The 20,428-nt window shown below is 37.8% G+C and overlaps 1 protein-coding gene and 1 pseudogene across 5 annotated transcripts in view; one reads left to right on the top strand and one right to left on the bottom strand.

The window, feature by feature from the left end:
* POC5 (POC5 centriolar protein) overlaps positions 1–20,428 on the bottom strand; it is a 45,261-nt gene that overhangs the window by 22,627 nt on the left and 2,206 nt on the right. For 2 of the 5 annotated variants that reach the window (XM_058729397.1, XM_058729388.1), the window contains 6 exons: positions 19,293–19,388; positions 10,313–10,454; positions 8,291–8,377; positions 5,829–6,034; positions 3,730–3,906; positions 335–439 (listed from right to left, as the gene is read on the bottom strand). In XM_058729397.1, the coding sequence (XP_058585380.1) occupies positions 335–439; positions 3,730–3,906; positions 5,829–6,034; positions 8,291–8,377; positions 10,313–10,454; positions 19,293–19,376 (801 nt within the window). In that variant the 5' untranslated portion in view covers positions 19,377–19,388. Of the gene's footprint in view, positions 1–334; positions 440–3,729; positions 3,907–5,828; positions 6,035–8,290; positions 8,378–10,312; positions 10,455–19,292; positions 19,389–20,428 lie in introns of those variants that run through there. The other 3 variants (XM_058729404.1, XM_058729414.1, XM_058729423.1) reach the window with 3 other exon arrangements.
* On the top strand, positions 1,852–2,167 carry LOC131489109 (cytochrome c-like; annotated as a pseudogene).

The raw sequence follows: 20,428 nt of genomic DNA, 5'->3' as shown, positions 1-20,428 counted from the left end.
GACATTATCAATTCCTTCTCCACACAATCACATCTGAATTTAAATTTGTTAAAAGGGTTCCGTGACAAGGGCATTTGTAAGTCAGTTATGATCCTTACTTACTGTGAAGCAGATGATAGATCAACAGGTCTATAAAATATGAGGTATTTTTTTCCAAAATACAGCAAAATCAAATTCCTTTAAAATCTAGGCAACATTAAATTGTAAATTCATTTTGATTTATTAGAAAACAAATCTTTCTTTGACTTTAACAGGAGCTCCAAAATGTGATCCTAAACCCTTTTGAGTTCAGAAGTCTAGTATCTGTCAGTTATTGTTTTGTTTTTATACTTACATCCTGTCTGGATTTAACATGGCCAATTCGCCAGTGGAAGAATGTTCTCATCAGCTCTATCCTTTCCTTTTGCTTGCCTATGGCATGAGACAAGCTAGAAATCACCTGTAAATAGCAATTAACACAATTATTGTAATGTCACAATAATTGGTAAAGTGACATTCACATATATCAAAAAGTGCTCAAAAGAATACCTGTGGAGCACTACTACATTCATCTAATTAACCTCATTATTATCTTTAAAAACACCAAAAAGCTTGTCCACCTGAATGCACTACATATCAATGAATGAAGGAGAGCAAAAGAGGAAAGAAAGAAAAGCCTTCATTATTTGTATCTTGATAATCACAAAAAAAGTTTATGTATATAAAATTAATAGTCATTGACATTTAATTCAAGAAAGATGACTACACATTTGAAAATTTTGCCACATACACAGAAAGGCTTTGTGCACTACATCTGAGGGTAGGGACCAGTTTTTAAACATCTTTCTGGTCCCTTAAGTACCTTTAATAACCTTGGGTTAGAAGTTGCTCACTAACTGTTTAAGGATTTTCTGGATTCAACAAACTCATAAAAGCAAACAAGAGTTATACCATAATGTACTTCTTCAGTGATGCTATTCTCGTTCTTTTTTAAATAAATCTACGAAATGTTTTTAAAACCTAATATTCTTTCTTATAAAGAAATGAGTGATTGAAATATATATTTTAAATTGGCCACATTAAAGTGAGATTTAGTAAATTAGGCATATTTATTGAGAGACATTTATTCTGGTTCTTCTTTAAATAATTTTCAAAAGTGGAAAAGGGCATACATTTCTGTTAAAAGGCACAGACTGTTCATCTTATTCATTTTCAAAAACTGGACACATATGTATACTCTTTTATGTGTGATACTTTGAAATAAAAAAAAAATAAGTTTCAAATATTTTAAAACCTCAGGATAGAGTTTTGAGGCCAAGAGAGAAAATGAGTGACATTAGTATCTAGGGTTTCAAAAAAGTAAACTATATAAAATGTTTGATTTTATATCATACCCTGAACATCAAAAGAAATGTATATTTAAAAAAATATACAGTCTTTATCTAGTTCATTAAAACAGTGCTGCATCTGCAGACCAGGAGCTGAGCTGTCGCCTCTGAAAGCTAACATCCTCCCGGGGGGAGCCATGGATTTACTGCACAGTCTGCTGTGTGGAATTAGCACAGACGTGAACCTTACTCTCTCGTTCTTAAGAGGCTAATGGAAAGTGAAATAAAAAGTATTCTCAGGGCACTTGGGTGGCTCAGTCAGTTAAGTGTCTGACTCTTAAGTTTCTGCTCAGGTCATGATCTCACAGTTCATGAGTTCAAACCCAGAGCAGGGCTCTGCACTGACAGCATGGAGACGGCTTGGGATTCTCTCTCTGCCCGCCCCTCCCCTCTCAAAATAAATAAATAAGCTTTAGAGAGAGTTGGACATCCGGCTTGTGAGTGGGTACCTTCATTTCACGTGCGACCTAAGAGCGATTTAAAAATGGGTGATATTGAGAAGAGCAAGGAGATTTTGTTCAGAAGTGCACCCAGTGCCATACCATGGAAAAGGGAGGCAAGCACAAGACTGGGCCAAATCGCCATGGTTTATTTGGGGGAAAGGTCAAGCCCCTGGATTTTCTTATAGGGATGCCAACAAGAACAAAGGCATCACCTGGGGAGAGGAGACACTGATGGACTATTTGGAGAATCCCAGGAAGTACAGCCCTGGAACAAAAATGACTTTCGCTGGCATTAAGAAGGCAGGGGAAAGAGCAGACTTGATAGCTTATCTCTAAAAAGCTACTAAGGAACAATAGTTGGCCGTTGCCTTGTTTATTACAAAACAAAAATGTCTCATGACTTTTTTTATGTGTCCCGTATTTAAATAAATCGTATACACCAGAATTCAGATCATGAATGGTTGATAGAATATTTCTTTTGGACAGTCCTGATTTAAATAAGATTAGCTTGTGGGGCGCCTGGGTGGCTCAGTCAGCTGAGGTCCGACTTCGGCTCAGGTTATGATCTCACAGCTTGTGAGTTCGAGCCCCGCGTCAGGATCTGCGCTGACAACTCGGAGCCTGGAGCCTGGAGCCTGCTTTGGATTCTGTGTCTCCCTCTCCCTCTGCCCCTAACCACTCGCATTATGTCTCTGTCTCTCTCAAAAATAAACAGTAAAAAAAAAAAAAAATTAAGTAAGATTAGCTTGTGGTTAAATGAGTATGATTCGCTTTTTGAACTTTGATAGTAATTCTGGTTCAGCAAGTGCTGTCATTGTTTTCCCCTTTCAAAAATATGATTGGAATTGATTACATGTTCAGCTTTTCACAGAGATGGTAAATGCCATCTTTAAACTTACATCTCTAAACTTAAACTTATTTAGATTTATATGGCTGATTATATCAATATATTTAAATACTGAGGAAATCCCTTCACTGTATCAGAACAGCAAGACTCAGCTGTGATTCAAGTTGTGTTTATTAGCCTGTTAAAGGCAAGGGCTGACGATAAGCTGGCAATGTCCACTTTATCTTTTTAGTCTTAACTATGCCGATTTAATTAAAATTCCCTCCATTTAAAATGTTGCCTTTGGCTTAATGAAAGGCATTTTAGTGTGGTTTATGTATAGTATTAAATAAAGAATACTAACAGTTCTCATGTCTTATAGATGAGCTGTAAGGTCAGATGCTTTTAAAATTGAGTGTGATAAGGTATAGAGGCAGATTTGGCTTGTGAATTCTTTACTAAGTTATAATTCAGGAATGTCTTCTAAACAGCTATTCAAAAATACAACTGTGGAATTACCATATATGTATGATTGGTGCTTTTGCCAACTTGTTAGAAGGGTTAAAGTAGAGGAGAAATATCAGCACCAATTTGTAAATTATGTGATAAGGCTTAAGATAATTAAAAACAAAATCACAGATCAAAAAAAAAAAGCTTTAAAAAAAGTGTTCTCCATGTCTATCAATAAAACGAAAAAGACATCATCAATGAAGAAAGACATAGCATCGATAAAATGTGAGATACTTAAAATGACCCCTAAAAAGATGGTTTAAAATGTGGGTAATGCTGGTTCCCCAATGTTCTCTTAAGAGCAGTTAGGAAAAAAAGACCGGGGAAAAGAAATTAGTGTTCCCACATTCAGCACACACTTCTAAAACTTCGAGCACACTGAAGCTGATGACAAAGATTAAATGACAAGACGCTGGCATGTTTAAGAGGAAGAATATATCTTATTCCTATGTATCTATTTTTTCAGTTTCTGAAGCAATCTTCCCTTTGTATCTTGTATGACCTAAATAATCAGTTCCTGGCATTTAATGCCTAGCAAGATTTTTACCGCATCTCACTTAAAAAGAAATACAAAAGTGAAGACCTCATCTTTTCTCCCAATAGAGATTTCATAGGCTTTTTGCAGCTCCTTCAAACTGTTGATCTGGTTGCACAGTTGTTTTAAATGTGCTTCGTGTTTTTCTTTCTCTTTTTTCATTTCCATTCGGTGCCAGTCAATAAAATTAAGTCTCCATTTACTTAGTTCAGATATGATGTTTGTCTGAAAAATAAATATGCCAGCAATTAAGCAGTGTGTTTAGTACTGCTTCTTAAAATTACACTGAAATTAAGAAACATTAAAACTAATCGGTACAAGCAATCAACATAAGAGCTATTTATAAAAACCACTAATGAAAACGTTTGCAAGTTCAACAGTTGTGGCTCTTCTCAGGTCACATTCACCATACTAAGGAAATGGATTTTTTTTTCCTACTTTAAGTCACTTTGTATGAAACCTTGCTGTCCTTTGAAAACATTTCTGGTCCTTCCGTGGTTTATTCAAGGACTTTAATGTCCATATTAAGATAGATCAAGGAGGGCAGAAAGTCAGAGTATGGCCTTGGCTCAGCCACGGGACTGGGAAGTTATTTAGATAGAGGTGGATAACGGAAACCAGGGGGGTTGACGCTTTCTTTCCCCAAATCGTTTATCACAGAGGCCATCTTACCACAAATTGCTAAGTCTGATCCCTTTTCCCCCTACTGAATGACATAAGTAAAAATACCAAATAATCATGTTATCAAAAAAACTGCCTAACAATATGCTTAACTGAACAGAGAACACATTACATGATTAGCGGTAGCACTTACACCATGACACAGATATGAAACCTGTTCCAAGGGGGAAAATGGTAAAAACTATACTAAAAGATTATTTCTAGAATTTATGGTTCCCAATAATAGAGAAATAAAAATGCCATAAAACCCTCAGGACTTTAATTTCACCATATATGTGAATATTCAGTTTTCTCAAACTATGTTTCAGAAAAACTGTCATTTTCTCCATTATATATATGTATATATATTTTTTAAAGTGTATTTCTTTTGAGAGAGAGAGAGAGAGAGCAGGGGAGGGGAAGAGAGAGAGGGAGAGAGAAAGAGAGGGGGGGAGAGAGAGAGAGAGAGAGGGAGAGAGAGAGAGAAAGAGAATCCAAGGCAGGCTCCACACTATCAGCGCAGAGCCCAATACAGGGCTTGAACTCACAAAACACAAGATCATGACCTGAGCCAAAACCAAGAGTCAGAGGCTTAACACTGAGCCACCCCAGCACCCTTCCATTATATTTTAAATAGAAAAAAATTTGCCATTTCTGTAATACCTTATTTTATTTAGAGGCCAATACCACCACTAAAATAGCCAGCTTTTATAGACTTACCAGTTACACAAGGTGGTTGCTATAAGCAGCTATAAAATGAATATACGTTGCTAAAACTGGATGCTGTGTTACATATAAAAGGAGACATCTTCATTCGTCACAGCTATGAGATGGTTAAGGATTCAATAGGTATCTTTGTCACACGTAGGCTGAGTCTTTAAAAACACCCGAGAGGGGCACCTGGGTGGCTCAGTCGGTTAAGCGTCTGGCTTCAGCTCAGGTCATGATCTCGCAGTCCGTGAGTTCAAGCCCCGCGTCGGGCTCTGTGCTGACCGCTCAGAGCCTGGAGCCTGTTTCAGATTCTGTGTCTCCCTCTCTCTGACCCTCCCCTGTTAATGCTCTGTCTCTCTCTGTCTCAAAAATAAATAAACGTTAAAAAAAAAAAAAAATTAAAAAAAAAAAAAAAAAAAAAACACCCGAGAAGTTCAGTGGAACCTACAGAGCTATTCAGCAACTACTGAAAACCTTGCTAATTCAAAACATGGTTTCTGATCTAGCAGCATCACCTGGGAGCTTGTTAGAAGTGCATAATCTTGGGCCCTGATCAAGACCAACTGACAAGCTGGTTTAACAGGATTCCCAGATGATGCGTACAGATATTAAAGACTGAGAAGGACAGACTTAAAACACTGGACTAATCTTCTAAGGAAACTAGAGATTTTTTTCACAAAATCTTTTGATTCAAAGAAAAGAACAGGAAATAGTGGAATCAAGAGCAAAACTGTTATACTACATATGAAACAACTGTAACTGAACAACTGTAATACCTTAAGTCCTGAACTCCAAAGATCAAGTACATTTTCCATCTTCTGAAGGTTTTCATCAGAAATAAGAAAATCGCTCACAACAATTTCATGGGCATCTGCATGACTAGAAACAGATGCTGGTGAGGAAGAGTCACCTAAGAGGTTAGAACTGAAAAAGTCCATGACTGGGTGAGAAGGCTTCCTCGGTGACAACACTGGTGATGACCCTGGAATAGAGGAAAGTTGTTGTGGTCAGGCCAGATTGAGAATAACCCAAATGGTAAGAAATTCCAGTGGAAGGTGAGATGTCAGTGACCTTCAGAAGTAGAGGAAAATGCAGAGAAATAACCTTTCAGTTTACTTACTTTTTTTTTTTTTTTAGCGTTGTTTATTTATTTATTTTGAGAGAAAGAGAGCACATGACTCTTGTCAACTTTACAAGTTGAGCACCTGACTTTTGATTTTGGCTCAGGTCATGATCCTGAGGTGTGGGATCAAGTCCCATGTTAGGCTCTGCACTGAGCATGGAGCCTTTTGGGATTCTCTCTCTCTCTCCCTTTGCCCCTCTCCAACCCATCCCCTTCTCTTTCTCTCTCAGAAAAGAGAGAGAGAGAGAGAGAGAGAGAGAGAGAGAGAGAGATTGAAAGAAAGAGTTAAGTAATGGACCAAGGTCCCAGTGGTTGTCTATAGGTCATTATTACTTTATATAACACACTGGTGAGGGTTTTAACACCAGTAAAATTCAACACTGTAAGTACAAAGAGTAGTTTAGTTTTAACAGATACTCAGTTGTAAGGCACACTGTTAGCCTTCAACATACAGGTGAAAACATACACGTCTATATATGTATACACATATATGTATATAATTTCCATCCTCTGCCCATATACATGGTAGAGGGTAGTGGGCTGGGGTGGAGGATAGATGTAGGGGTGAAAGCCAGTGCCAGAACAGGCATCTACCTTTCAAAAGCACAAAACAGAAAAGATTACTATTTTATCACACATGTATGCTGGAATTAGAGACGGTTTATCATTTCTCACATATCTCACTTTTGTTACAAGGGTCCTAATAACCAAGACTGAAAGGCCTTCTTTTCCTTGGTCAATGAGATGAGTCAAACAGATAAATCTACTGTAGAACTTGTTACTTGAAAGTAAATCAAGAACTCTTTGCAAAAGGGAAAATCACACTCTAATATATATGTTTTACATAAAAAATTTATTCAGTAAATGGTTCAGGCTAGTCAACTATGAAACACTGCCTCCATACTCTGAAGAATAAACCCAGAGAATAAAGCAGAGTGACAAAGTACGTGAATGTTCTCTTTCACTAGATTTCACCAACAATATCTGCACCCACGGGAAAAGCAATAGACTCCGATTTTTTATTTTTACTTATTTAAAAAAAATATTTTAATATTTATTTATTTTTGAGACAGAATATGAGCAAGGGAGGGGCAGAGAGAGAGAGGGAGACACAGAATCCAAAGCAGGCTCAAGGCTCTGAGCTGTCAGCACAGAGAGCGACATGGGGCTCGAACTCATGAACCATGAGATCATGACCTGAGCCAAAGTTGGACACTTAACCGACTAAGCCACCCAGGCACTCCTCTGATTTTTAATTTTTAAACATATATCCACCTTTTGAAAAAGAGAATCACATAACTGAAGAACTTGAAAGGTCCCCAAGTATTATACCGCCCAAGCCTTTTATGTACAAGTGAGCAAACCAAAGGTTAGAGGCATTTCTTGTAGGGTGGCTTACATGGCCTATACATTAAATAACATTATATCACAGAGCAAGAGGACTGTTCTATTTTAATTATTTAATCACTTCAATCTGGTGCTAGTGTGCTTTTATAACCTCTGTAACACTTGCTCATCTCTCCTTTCAACCAAGGAAAAGCAGATTTCAGGCTGAACACATCACCAGCAGTCTTCAATCAAAACTTACTAATTGTTAGTTGCATTTATTTTTACCATTGCTTTCTATTTATAAAGGGTGTATTAGTTTTATTCTATAATCAGTAATGACACAAGTTTTTCTTCTAATGAATTTACGCTAAAAATGAATATATCTAAAGAAAAAATGACAGAACAAGGGGTATAAAGATAGGACAAAAATCACTAAGTTGGTACACAAATGCCTGAATGTTGGGAAAGAATGCATTGGTTCATGAAAACATTGAAATTGGCCAAATTAGCTGACTCCCATCAAATCTTTTAAAGTACTGCCCTCTAATCTAGCAGTTTTAAGAAAGGATGCCACACACTGTAATACATTAACCTGTCTTAATTGTACTATTTTAGAATTTTGGGAAATTATTTTAAATAGTATTAGTTAATAAATCAGCAACAGCAGCATTTTAAAATCATGCCAATGAGTAATATGCTGAAATGATTCCTCTTACTACACAAATAAAATTCATCAAACCACAAAATGTTGTATGTTAATAAAAACAAACTGAGGAAAAGTCATACCATCTGTCTTTGAATGACTTGAAATATTCAAATCACATCCTTTTCCAACTTCCATCCTTGTTTCTTTTACTACAGGGCTATTTCCTGCTGAAAATAAAATAATTTTTTTATTGAACCAAACCACTCTTATATCAAATGCCTAATCACACATACTTAATTTAAGAGGGTAGCAGTACATAGGATTTTAGAACAGCAAAATACAACATGCTGGGGATAGAGGAACACTAAGCCAAAGAACAAAGAGAAGGACAAAACTGAGAGAACAAAGTCTTAACTATATCATTAATAAGCTCAATTTTACCCACCAAATATAGATGGAAGAGAATTCAGCCTACTGTAGCATTCAGTTCACACTAAGAGACTGAGTGGATGAATGACATTAGAACTTAGAAGCTATGAAATCTTACATTGGATATTTCCAGGGGCCTGCTGCCATCAAGCTAAAGTGACAATGGTTCCCTCACTTGCAGCTCAGGAACCACTGGTCAATACACGGTGGAAATAAAATGGGGGAAAACCTCACAAGAATGGCTGTGTGGAAGGCTTATATATACTTTGGCAACTTCAACATACCTCATTTACATCAAGCAACAGCAATACCAAGAGGAAAGAATGGGATGATGAACTTACATATTCTTATCAATCTTCGTGTGAATCGAGATATCTAAATTCACTGCATGTTGTATGCTTAGATCTCAAATCCTTTTTCGAAAAGGCAGAGTATAAACAAATAAATACTATCTTCCATGCTAGAGAAGAACAGGGGTCTTAAATCCCAAGTGATGACCTTGAAAGGTTGGAGAGCCACGGCAAGGAGAGGACTCCAATGTTGTGTCACTGGGAACAACAGTACAGCAAGGAAGCAAGTGTCTGGTGACCCCCTTAAGGGAGGGGCATACAGGGTGAACACACGGATTGACTAGTTACATATTTTGTAAGACAGTATGCAGCCCTTTGGGTGTGTTCAACAGGAACTACAGGCTCAGGTACCCAGGGTAATCAAGACATGGTCAAGATCACTGATGTACAATGAATGAACCCCGGGGCCCTGCCTCTTGAATATCAATTAAAATTTGGGCAGAAAATGTTTCGGGGTAAAACATTGTGGTGGTAAAGTAAATATATGCATTTTACGGTTCTGGCCCTATCTGATGATCAAGTGCAGTATGCTGAAGTCTAGCAGTGGATAGTCCATGTCTACCAAGAGACAGGAACAAAATACTAGGGCTGTAACTTATCGGAACCCCAGGAGCCTGTTGATTCTGAGTAGGCTGTTTCATGTGCCTTCAAGGAGACATCCCTGGAGTTATGCCTACTGTTGATAACTACCCATCACCAGGCCTATCTTTGGAGGGTTTTCTGTGCCCTTTGAAGGAATATTTTACAGCGAGTTGTTTGGGATCCTGTACTTTACCGAATAAGGAATGGATAGGTGAAAGGAGCTTTATCTTCCTTTCTCCACCTTTCATTCACCTATCAACATACATCCTGGCTTGTATTACCTCTCAATTCTGTCAATGACGTAGTCCAAAATGGGTTCGCCTTTGTGGTGATAATTTAAACAGTCTTCCACGTTAACAGAAATGCTGCCGACAAAGTCCTAGGACATGGTTCACAAACTTAAGTGGTTCTGAGGGCCACCTATGGAGCATCTTTAATTTGGGGCCTTGGGCCATTTAGTTTCCAAGATAATCCTGGTATATAATTACTAGAACAATTAGATGCAATTTACTCCACTGACAGGCATGCTATGGCTATAGTGTTGCTTTCATTTTATTTTATTTTATTTTTTTTGCTTTCATTTTATTTTTCATGTAATAGTTTAAACAAAGTTCATATAAATATCCAGCTGTTGCACAAGAGCCAAGAGTAACATATTAAAATGGAAAACACTTCCCAGATGATAGTGATACACATGAGTGATTGAAAAGAATCACTGGAGAAGCATTTCTGGAACTCTAAGTCAACGGCATTAATAAGCTCAATAACAAATTAAGAAATATCTTTCAAAATATACATAACCTTGATTATGAAGAATATCATCTACTACAGTAGGAATCCTAACATCTGGCACCACTTCTCCTTTAGAATGACACGGCTGTGAAGCTCTTGACTCAATGTTTGGAGTCACAATAGCATAACGAAGCAGTTCTTCATACTCTTCCTATGAGAAGCCAAAAACAAATAATGTATCATAAACGGTCACAATGGACATTCAGGCAAAGAACGATAAAGGCATAGTCGAAGCTACTCTATACTTCAGTTCTCAAAACAGTACTTCAATGTAGTAAGGAAGGTGTACTTTCTTAAAAACAGAAACCCAACAAACAGACCTACCCAAATTTCTTCTAGCCAGATAGATTCCTTCAGATGCCAATTTAGCAATCGTGACACAAAGATTACCTAGTGTAGTTGCCTGAGACCAGTTAACATCTACAAAGCAGAAACGCCCTCCCTGCAGGTGGGCAGAGACATAGACATTTCTCTGCTTTTCTGAAATTTAGTTTGAAGATGTTGCTTCCAAAGACTCCACAATAGGGTGGTCTAGAGATGAAAAGTGGTTTTGGCTCTTTTTACTGACAGCTACCATCCAATGCAGCAACAACCTGGAGTGTCTTTTCATAGCATGGAAAGAGCGTAAGGGAAATATTGGAAGAGAAAAAGAAATACTGACAATAAAAAGAGAACACAAATGCAGCCTGTTTGTTCTATTCTACCTAGCGGCAACTGCAAGGTACCTGAGAAGCGATAAAAAATACAGGTCACAAAGTGTAGACCTTACAGTAATATTTCTCAAGTTTAAAACAAAATTGGAATTTCCTCACATAGATAGTTATTTCTTTAGCCATATCAAAAAATGGTATCTGCGAAGTAAAAAAATATACTAGAATTTAGTTGACATTCACAAGCGATTGGTCATGATGTACCAAATAGTCCTACAAGAAGTCATTTCATGGGACACCTGATGCCTCAGTTAACCATCTGACTTCAGCTCAATCTATGATCTCATGGTTTGTGAGTTTGTGTCCCACCTTGGGCTCTCTGCTGTCAGCACAGAGCCTGCTGTGGATCTATTGTTTCCCTCTCTCTTTGCCCCTCCCCTGCTGTCTCTCAAAAATAAATAAAAACATTAAAAAAAAAAAAGAGTAATTTCTAAGAGTCATATTCATGGACCCAGAGAATGTCTTTGCATTAAAAAAACTGGGGGGAAGGTTTTCAAGAACATTAAATATTATTCTAAAGGATTCTTTTGTGTTAATTTTTCCCCATAAGTAGTTTAGTTCCAATATAGAACTGTCATCATTTCATTAGTCATAACTGTCTTGTTATTTGGATTCATCTTCAGTATGAAGATAACTGATGCTTGAAACTGCCTCTGTGAAGTGGCACAGTATGTGCTCAAGTGAATGCAGAAAAATTCTGTCTAAATCAAAGAAAGAACGATCTTCAGTAGGTATGTGAAAATCAGCAATCCTTACTCTTTCCCTATGGTTTTCTTTGAGTAAGAATATTTAACTGCCCACCACACCCAAGTTTCCAGCCATCGTTACATCACAGATGACCGAAATAAGTATCTTGGTGCTTTCCAAGGGAACAGACGTAATTGCCCTCAGACTTTTGTAGTCAGAACTACCTTGTATCCTGTGTCAGTAGTCAATATCACTGCATTTCTAGCTAGTTTCCAAGAAGGTGTTTCAGGGGATCCATGCTGTTTTATTCAAATTTCATTTTTTAAGCTATTTAACTCTTTTACAAACAGTAGTAAAAGGAGCAAGCACTATCACATATACCACATGTGCTAAATTTTAACTGGCCCCAAACTATAAATTCTCAATTTTTTTTTTTGTTGGTTGGAATAAAGCTGTTCCTGCCATCGATGTACATGTCAAGCTGCTGTAAACATGTCAGGTTGTGGCTCTGCACAGGTTTTTGTTTTAGGAATCATACCTATGCAGGTGAACACACAACTCTAACACATGTGGGCCCATCAATTACAAACTCAAGCACATCTGCTGGCGCCAGTCCCTCCTCAGGAGAGTGATGAGCTGTGCACGGTAGCAAATTACTTCATACCTTTGTTACATGCTTATCATAATACAAAGGGTTTTAGCACGTATTCCAAATTGGAGTCTTCTGGGTGCTTCTTGGGTGATTTGTAGATTATAAAAAGTTTGAAGAAGTGACAGATTTTGTTGGTGATTCAACAATGAATCAAAACTTTTCTATCAATCCTTTTTTTATGTTTTGGGTCAGTTTACTTGCAGATAAGATAGGCTTTTAAACAGCTACCATTTTTTCATAATGCATAGAGAAGTTGAATCACTATGCTGTACACCTGAAACTAATGTTTACAGTGTGTGTCAACTATATTAAAACAAACAAGGCATCATTCTCAACTACTTATGTTAAGAATCAGAATTTTCTTGATATTTTATAGCCCAAATAAAATATAGAAGCAAAATGGTCACTGAGGCTTATCAAACTATGCTAGGTCTTCTATTATCCACCAATGTCAAATGTACATTTAAGGCAGCTTCATTGTTTTTGCTGACTTTGTGAGATGGAAACGTCACAGATTTGAATTTATAACATAAATCTATGCAACTCTACTTTAACCTTTTTATATTGGAATTTGAAGTAAAATTGTTTGAAAAAAAGGGTTTATGCTGGTAGATGTTTGAAAATTACAAGTCTTTAGGGTAATTAAATGTAAAGAAGTGAGTTGGTGTCAGTTTCAGCCTTGTTATGCATAGTTAACATGGATTACCTATATGCAGTAAATGTTAGTTACAGCAAATACAGATTTTTACATGTTAAGGCTAATGGCAGAAGAGAAACAGAGACACTCCAAAGAGAGAATCATGACAAAGAAATCTCAATCATCAGAATGATCTTCATGTTGCTATAGTCAACTCCTTTGTTGGAGATGTCCCCTTCATGACAATAAACACGTCTAGTTTTTGGGGTGCCTGGGTGGCTCAGTCAGTTCAGCATCCGACTTCAGCTCAGGTCATGATCCTGCAGTTCGTGAATTTGAGAACTGAAGCAGGCTCTGTGCTGACAGCTCAGAGCCTGGAGCCTGCTTTGGATTCTGTGTCTCCCTCTCTCCCTGCCCCTTCCCCACTTATGCTCTGTCTCTCTCTCTCTCAAAAAGTAAATAATAAACATTAAAAACAAAAACAAAACAAAACAACAACACATGTCTGAGATTTAAACTTACATTTCCTGACAGAAAATAAAAGTCAGTATTTCACATGATGGTTATCACTGAGGCAGGAGGCTCTTATTACAGAAAAAAGTAATTTAGAATATTACAGATACATTTAATTTTTAGGTTGATAAAAATAACTGTAATTCTTTAAATAGATTTAAATATCCTTAAAATTTAAAAATATACTTCCTGAATCACATCAGTTTCCACTTATGACAATAAAAGGAAATACCCAAATAATTTGATAAATTGAAGCCATACTGGTTCCTACAAATTTACTGGTTTCTACAAATTTGAATGTATGAGTCAGTCCTAACAAAATATATAAAATGTCAAGTGCAACTCCCTGTGAGAGAGAAGGCTACCAGTCCAGTGGCATCCATTTTCCCTTTATTCCTTTAATTACTAAAACCCCAGGATCTGACCTAGTTCAGACCTGGCTACCCAGCATTTCTCAGCCTCCCTCCTAGCAGAGACAGATACCTGGCCTGTGGGATTTGGATGGAAATGATGTGTACAACTTGAGGTCATGTCATTAAAAAGGAAGCTGCTTGCTTCCTGCTCAGCTCTTCCCATGGGTTAGAGGTGGCACTGAGCTAGCACCTGATGATGCAAACGAGGTCATCACTTGAGGGCCTGGCAGAGCAACAAGAGAGAAGAGACAGGATCCTCAGACGACCTCAGGACTCTCTGTTAGCTCAGACTTGCAAGAAACTGTATCAGCTCAGACTTTCAAGCCATTCACTTAAACGACTCTTATTTGGTTCCTGTTAAAGCAGCAAAAATAACACCCTAATATACTTCCCAAATAGCCAAACTAGGCTTTTGATTTTAAAAACATATAAAAATGTGGCTGTTACAGAATGAATGTCTGTCCTCCCAAAATTGATATACTGAAACACTAATCCCCAGAGCAACGATATTTGGAGATGGGGCCTCTACAGAAGTAATTAAGGTGACATTAAGTCAAAAGGGTGGGGCGCTGCCCTGTCTTGATTTATGTCCTCATAAAAAGAGAGAACAGAGTGTCCTCTCTCCCCCCATGAGCGTGCACTCAGGAAAGGCCATGCTGAGGATGCAGTGAGAAGGCAGCTGTCTAATAAGCCAAGAAGAGAGATCTCATCAGAAACAGACCCTGCCAGACCTTGCTTTGGTAGTTTCAGCATTCAGAACTATGAGAAAATAAATTTGTCTTTTCATCCAAAGGGGCACATGCACCCCAATGTTTACAGCAGCACTATCAACAATAGCCAAACTAAGGAAAAGAGCCCAAATGTCCATCCACTAATGAATGGGTAAAAAAGATGTGGTATATGCATAAATGGAATATTATTCAGAGATGAAAAAGAATGAAATCTTGCCATTTGGAATGATGTGGATGGAACTAGAATGTATTATGCTAAGCAAAGTCAGTCAGAGAAAGACAAATACCATTGGATTTCATTCATATGTGGAATTTAAGAAACAAAACAGAGGAACATATGGGAAGGGAAAAAAAGAGAGGGAAGCAAACTATAAGAGACTTTTTTTTTTTTTTTTTTAACGTTTATCTATTTTTGAGAGAGACCGAGAGAGAGAGGGAGACACAGAATCCAAAGCAGGCTCCAGACTCTGAGCTGTCAGCACAGAGCCTGACATAGGGCTCAAACTCACGAACTGTGAGATCATGACCTGAGCCGAAGTCAGATACTTAACCGACTGAGTGTCCCAGGTGTCCCAAGACTATTAACTATAGAGAAAAAACTGAGGGTTGATGGAGGGAGGTAAGTGGGAGATGGGCTAAATGGGTGATGGGTATTAAGGAGGGCACCTGTTATGGTGCCTGGGTGGCTCAGTTGATTGAGCGTCCAACTCTTGATTTTGGCTCAGATCATGATTTCATGGTTATGAGATTGAGCCCCAAGTCTGGCTCCACCCTGAGCATGGAGCCTGCTTAAGATTTTCTCTCCCTGTGCCCCTCTCCCAAGCACACACTCTCTTTTTCTCTCTCTTTCTAAGGAAAAAAAAAAAAAAAAAAAAGGAAGGCACTTGTTATGATGAGCACTGGGTGTTATACCTAAGTGATGAACCACTAAATTCTACTCCCGAAACCATTACACTGTATGTTAACTATAATTTAAATAAAAATTTGAAACAAATGAATAAATTTCTGTTGTTTAAGCCATCTAGACTATTGTATTTTGTTATGACAGCCCAAGCAAACTAATACAGTGGGTATCTTATATTTATATTTTGAGGTCAATTAACTTAAAAAAATTTTTTTTTTATTGTAGGGAGTGAGAGAGACAGGACAGGGGAGAGAAGCAGAAGGAGAGAGAATCCCAAGCAGGGCTCAATCTCAATCTCACAACTCTGGGATCATGACCTCAGTAGAAATCAAGAGTCAGATGCTCAACCAAATCACATGGAGGTCAATTAACTTCTTAATTGGTGGCAACTATAAGTAAATTGAACCAAATTATCTCTCTTCAATCAGAGTTAGTTTATGATAGCTTCCAGCCTAAAAAGGGACAGGAAATGGAAGTCAGTGGCTTTAACTTTGAGCTCCCCTAGTCTGACCTCTGTTCTGGATCAGGAGAACAACACAACATATATTTCAAAGCTCCCACAACAATCACTATGACTTAAAGTGGAGGTAAACAAGGTAGATATTATGTTAACTTATTTTAAGAAAAAATTACATATCAGTTATTTAAACACCTATTTTAGTTTCATATATACAGAGACCGGCCAAATGGGCTATTGTTTAGTTAAGGATCAAAATAAGTAATATTGTCCTTCTTAATTGTCAAAGATAACTTGTCTGAAGGTAAACAAGGACCCTAAAGTAACAATCCAAACTTGTAATTTTGCTCCCCTCTCCCCAACAACAGTTGGACTGGTGTGACCCTGAAATACAGATGAATCCATATGTACCACGTAAGGCCAGGGCAATTTGCTCATAGTGTCAAGTTGTGCTTAGAGGAAGTTATCAGTCAGTAAGCACACGGATGCTGCCCATCCCTCAGCATTTATCAATGACAGCTTTATTAATCCTTCACATAATTGACACAGTAATGAGAACTCCCTTAGAAGAAATAATTATTTATAAGGGGCTTTTGTATTAAATGTTGACTTTTACATATTTGCTATAGATGGAAAAGTATGTAGTTATTTTATGTTATTTCATTTTTAACATCCTTTCTGGTATTTATATTTTGAAAAGTTTCCAGTAACGGAATGTAGGCAGGTTTTCAACTGTTGTCAAGAACTACTAACAAAAAGAGCCTCAGTTGTGCTGACATTCTAAGCAGGTAAACCAATAACACAAAATTATTTTTGGGTCCGGAAGAGTCTTCTTCCTCCCTCTCTCAAATTCTACTCTAGAGACTTATTCTTTTGATGTAAAGCTTTGTGTCCTGACAAAATGACACCTTGAGATCTTACAAGGTGGTTAACATTTTTGTATTAAATGTTCTGGATCCAACAATTACAATGTGTAGGGATTTTTCCCACCAGCAACAAGAAATTCTCACTGACTAGCTGAGTGCCCTATAATTCAACTCAGTTTGGACACTATCCACTGGAGATAGTAATCAGACTGCATAGGTTAAGGGCTCAGTCCTGTAAGACTTCACCTCCCCCAACCAAACCTCAGACACCAGTAGTAAGTCCTGGTTACCACCTGAGCTTATGGCCAACCAGCGACACAGACAGGAGGTTCCAAAGATTCCCCTCCCCAGGTTTGATTAATTTGCTGGAGCAGCTCACAGAACTCAGAGAAACATTTTACTCATTAGATTATCAGTTTATTATAGAAGGACAGAACTCAGAAACAGCCAGATGGAAGAGACAAAGCACAAGGCATGGGGAAGGGGGGCAAAGCTTCCGCACCTTCCTAGAATGGCAGTCATCCAGAGCCTCCACACATTCACCGAGCTGGAAGTTCTCTGAACCCTCTCCCATTGGGTTTTTATGGAGGATTCATCACACAGGTATGATTGATGAAATCAATGGCCACTGGTGACCGAACTCAACCTGCAGCCTCTCCCCGCTTCCTGGAGTTCACGGTGGGTGGCACTACTAAAAGTTCCAAACCTGTAAGCATGTGGTCAGCTCCCAGCAACCAGCCCCAATCCTTAAGGGGGGGTCCAAAAGTCACCTCATTAGCATAACAAACACATTTATCACTATCATTTAGGAAATTTCAAAGTTTTCTGAAAATGTGCAAAACACGGGATAAAGACCAAAATATATTTCTTATTATAAATCACAATATCACAAGTATAAATGAGTTAATCAGCACTCTCCTGAAGGAAGTCTGAAAAAGGCAGGGATAAAGAGTGCAGGAAAGCACTGTCACCTTAAAAGACAGCACTAGGTAAAAGTACATCCAAAGGGAAGACAAGGATGAAATATCAATGTCACAACTCCAGACTACTTTTATCCTAGCAAATATTCACAGATATTTTTCCAATAGCTTTCCAACTTCTAAATCAGTAATTTCAACTAAAGAATCATATATGTTTCATGAAATATCTTCCTAAAACTTTTCTCATATTACACAGTGTCAATAACAACTTAACTCTATTTAGGCATAAACATAATGTCCAGCTTTTCCCCCTCTTAAGTGATACTTAAGAGGACTATCAGACTCAAGATGTACCGTGTCAGTGATCTCTCATTTAAAATCTACTCTTGGGGTGCCTGGGTGGCTCAGTTGGTTGAGCGACCGACTTTCACTCAGGTCATGATCTCACAGTTTGTGAGTTTGAGCCCCGTGTCGGGCTCTGTGCTGACAGCTCAGAGCCTGGAGCCTGCTTCGGATTCTGTGTCTCCCTCTCTCTCTGCCCCTCCCCCGCTCATGCTCTGTCTCAGAAATAAATAAACATTAAAATAAATAAATAAATATATAAAAAATAAAATCTACTCCAGAAGTCAGAGTCCCTATTTCTGATAATAAAACATTTAGAAATAAAACAGGGGTGCCTGGGTGGCTCAGTTGGTTAAGTGTCCAACTTTAGCTCAGGTCATGATCTCACAGTCTTGTGAGTTTGAGCCCCACGTTGGGCTCTGTGCAGACGGCTCAGAGCCAGGTTCGGATTCTATGTTTCCCTCTCTCTCTGCCCTTCCCCTGCTCGTGCTCTGTCTCTGTGTCACTCAAAAATAAATAAACATTAAAAAAATTTTTTACAAATAAAAGAAATTTAAAACAGTTCATGTAAAAACCACACCTTCTGTAGTTAATTTATCTGTCACTGTCCAGATCCTGGGCAGCAGAATGTGTTGAACGTTGTAGCAACAGGGACTAGAACCTGGAGTAGAACACCAGGGCATCTAAGGTCCCAGAACTGTGGATGGTTTGATAGTGTATTAATTTGCATTAAAGTGAAAGCAGCATTCAGAAGAGACAGTTGAGAAAATCTCAAGAAAAAAATGTTTCTTGAGATTTCCAGCTTCTCTCATTGTGCTGTCTGAAGCCTTTGCATAAAGAGGGTTTGAAGAGTTCATGATTATTTTCTGAAAGGTTCAAACAATGTAAGGTATGTCCCAAAGTCTGTAAAATAATTCTCAATGGTCAATCATATTATTATGATTTGATATACATTATACACCATATACATATACACATAAATATATATACATTAATATACATAAATATATATATACAGTATGTATATACATCATACACCATATACATAATTATAAATGTAAATGGCATGAATACATGAAAAATGTATTCCTAGTTTTCCCTCATATTGTCACTTGTTTAAAATAAAAGTCACAACAAATTTAGGCATGTCTTCCTACCTGAAGATCTGAAGAGACAGAACTGCCTCGGTCAGAGTCATTCTTCATAACTGGCAGTGAGCATTTCTCCTCATCTGATGACATTCTGTACAAATACTACAAACAATGGAAACTAACTTTAGTTTTCTTCTGGCGATAGTAAAACTAACATAACATGTTTTCTATGTATATACATCCTAACCTGTAAACAATAATCATGTGGTATGTTTAAATATTCAACACAATGAGCACCCACAGATAAAATAACTAGGCAAGAAAAGAATAGCAGGAGGCTCAGTTTGCAACATTAGTGAGTTTTTCATGTAGTCAAGGAGATGACACAAATGTATGAAAGGTTAAAGAGAAATGGAAGCTCCTTGGACAAATCCACAATGGAGCTGTTGAGATTAACAGAGTGTGATGACTGTTCTTCAACAATGGGTGGCAACCTGCGTGCTGTGCATTTTACTGAGCCAAGAGAGAATAAACAATTTGTGCACATTCTTTGCCCAAGAAACATACGTTTTGGGAATATTATTTTAAGAAAACCAAGCCTATACAGAACAAGAGATTCTCATATACCATAGAAAACCTGTCAAAAGTCTTGTCCCAAAAAATAAAAGTACTTTTAGTAACAAGTAAGTAAGTTATTTAAAGGACAAGTAGGGACTATTCAAAGTATCTGAACACCAGTCGCATGGAAAACAGTGGCGAGGAACGTAAGATGACGAAGTCCTGGTCCTTATGGACTTTACAATCTATAGAGACAGCCAGATGTATATATGCTAGTAGGCCCTAAAACAAAAGAGGTACAAAGCAGGGAGGCCAGGAGTAGCTATTTTTCATGGGGTGGGATCATGAGAGTGACAAAGTGGGAACGGAGCCAGAGTACGTGTTAACTGAGAAGATAAACTGGTATTGAGACCTGAAAGACAAAGGCAGATAAAAGATGTAAGGCTATGCTAGGCATTAGAGTAGAAGCAAAGACACAGAGGCATGGGCATGTATGCCAGGAATGTAAGTAGTTCTTAAGACTGAAGCAAAGGGTGCAAAGCAAGGCGTGGCTAAGGATGGAAAAGGCAAGGTAGGAAGCAGCCAGAACATGGAAGATCGTGATTATGTTATGTCAAAAAAAATGTAGTCTTTATTCTAGATAT

The sequence above is a fragment of the Neofelis nebulosa genome, chromosome 1 (genome assembly GCF_028018385.1).
Source record: "Neofelis nebulosa isolate mNeoNeb1 chromosome 1, mNeoNeb1.pri, whole genome shotgun sequence".
Lineage (NCBI taxonomy): Eukaryota > Metazoa > Chordata > Mammalia > Carnivora > Felidae > Neofelis > Neofelis nebulosa.
The sequence above is the reverse complement of the archived record's forward strand: the minus strand, read 5'-3'. Positions and strand labels throughout refer to the sequence as shown.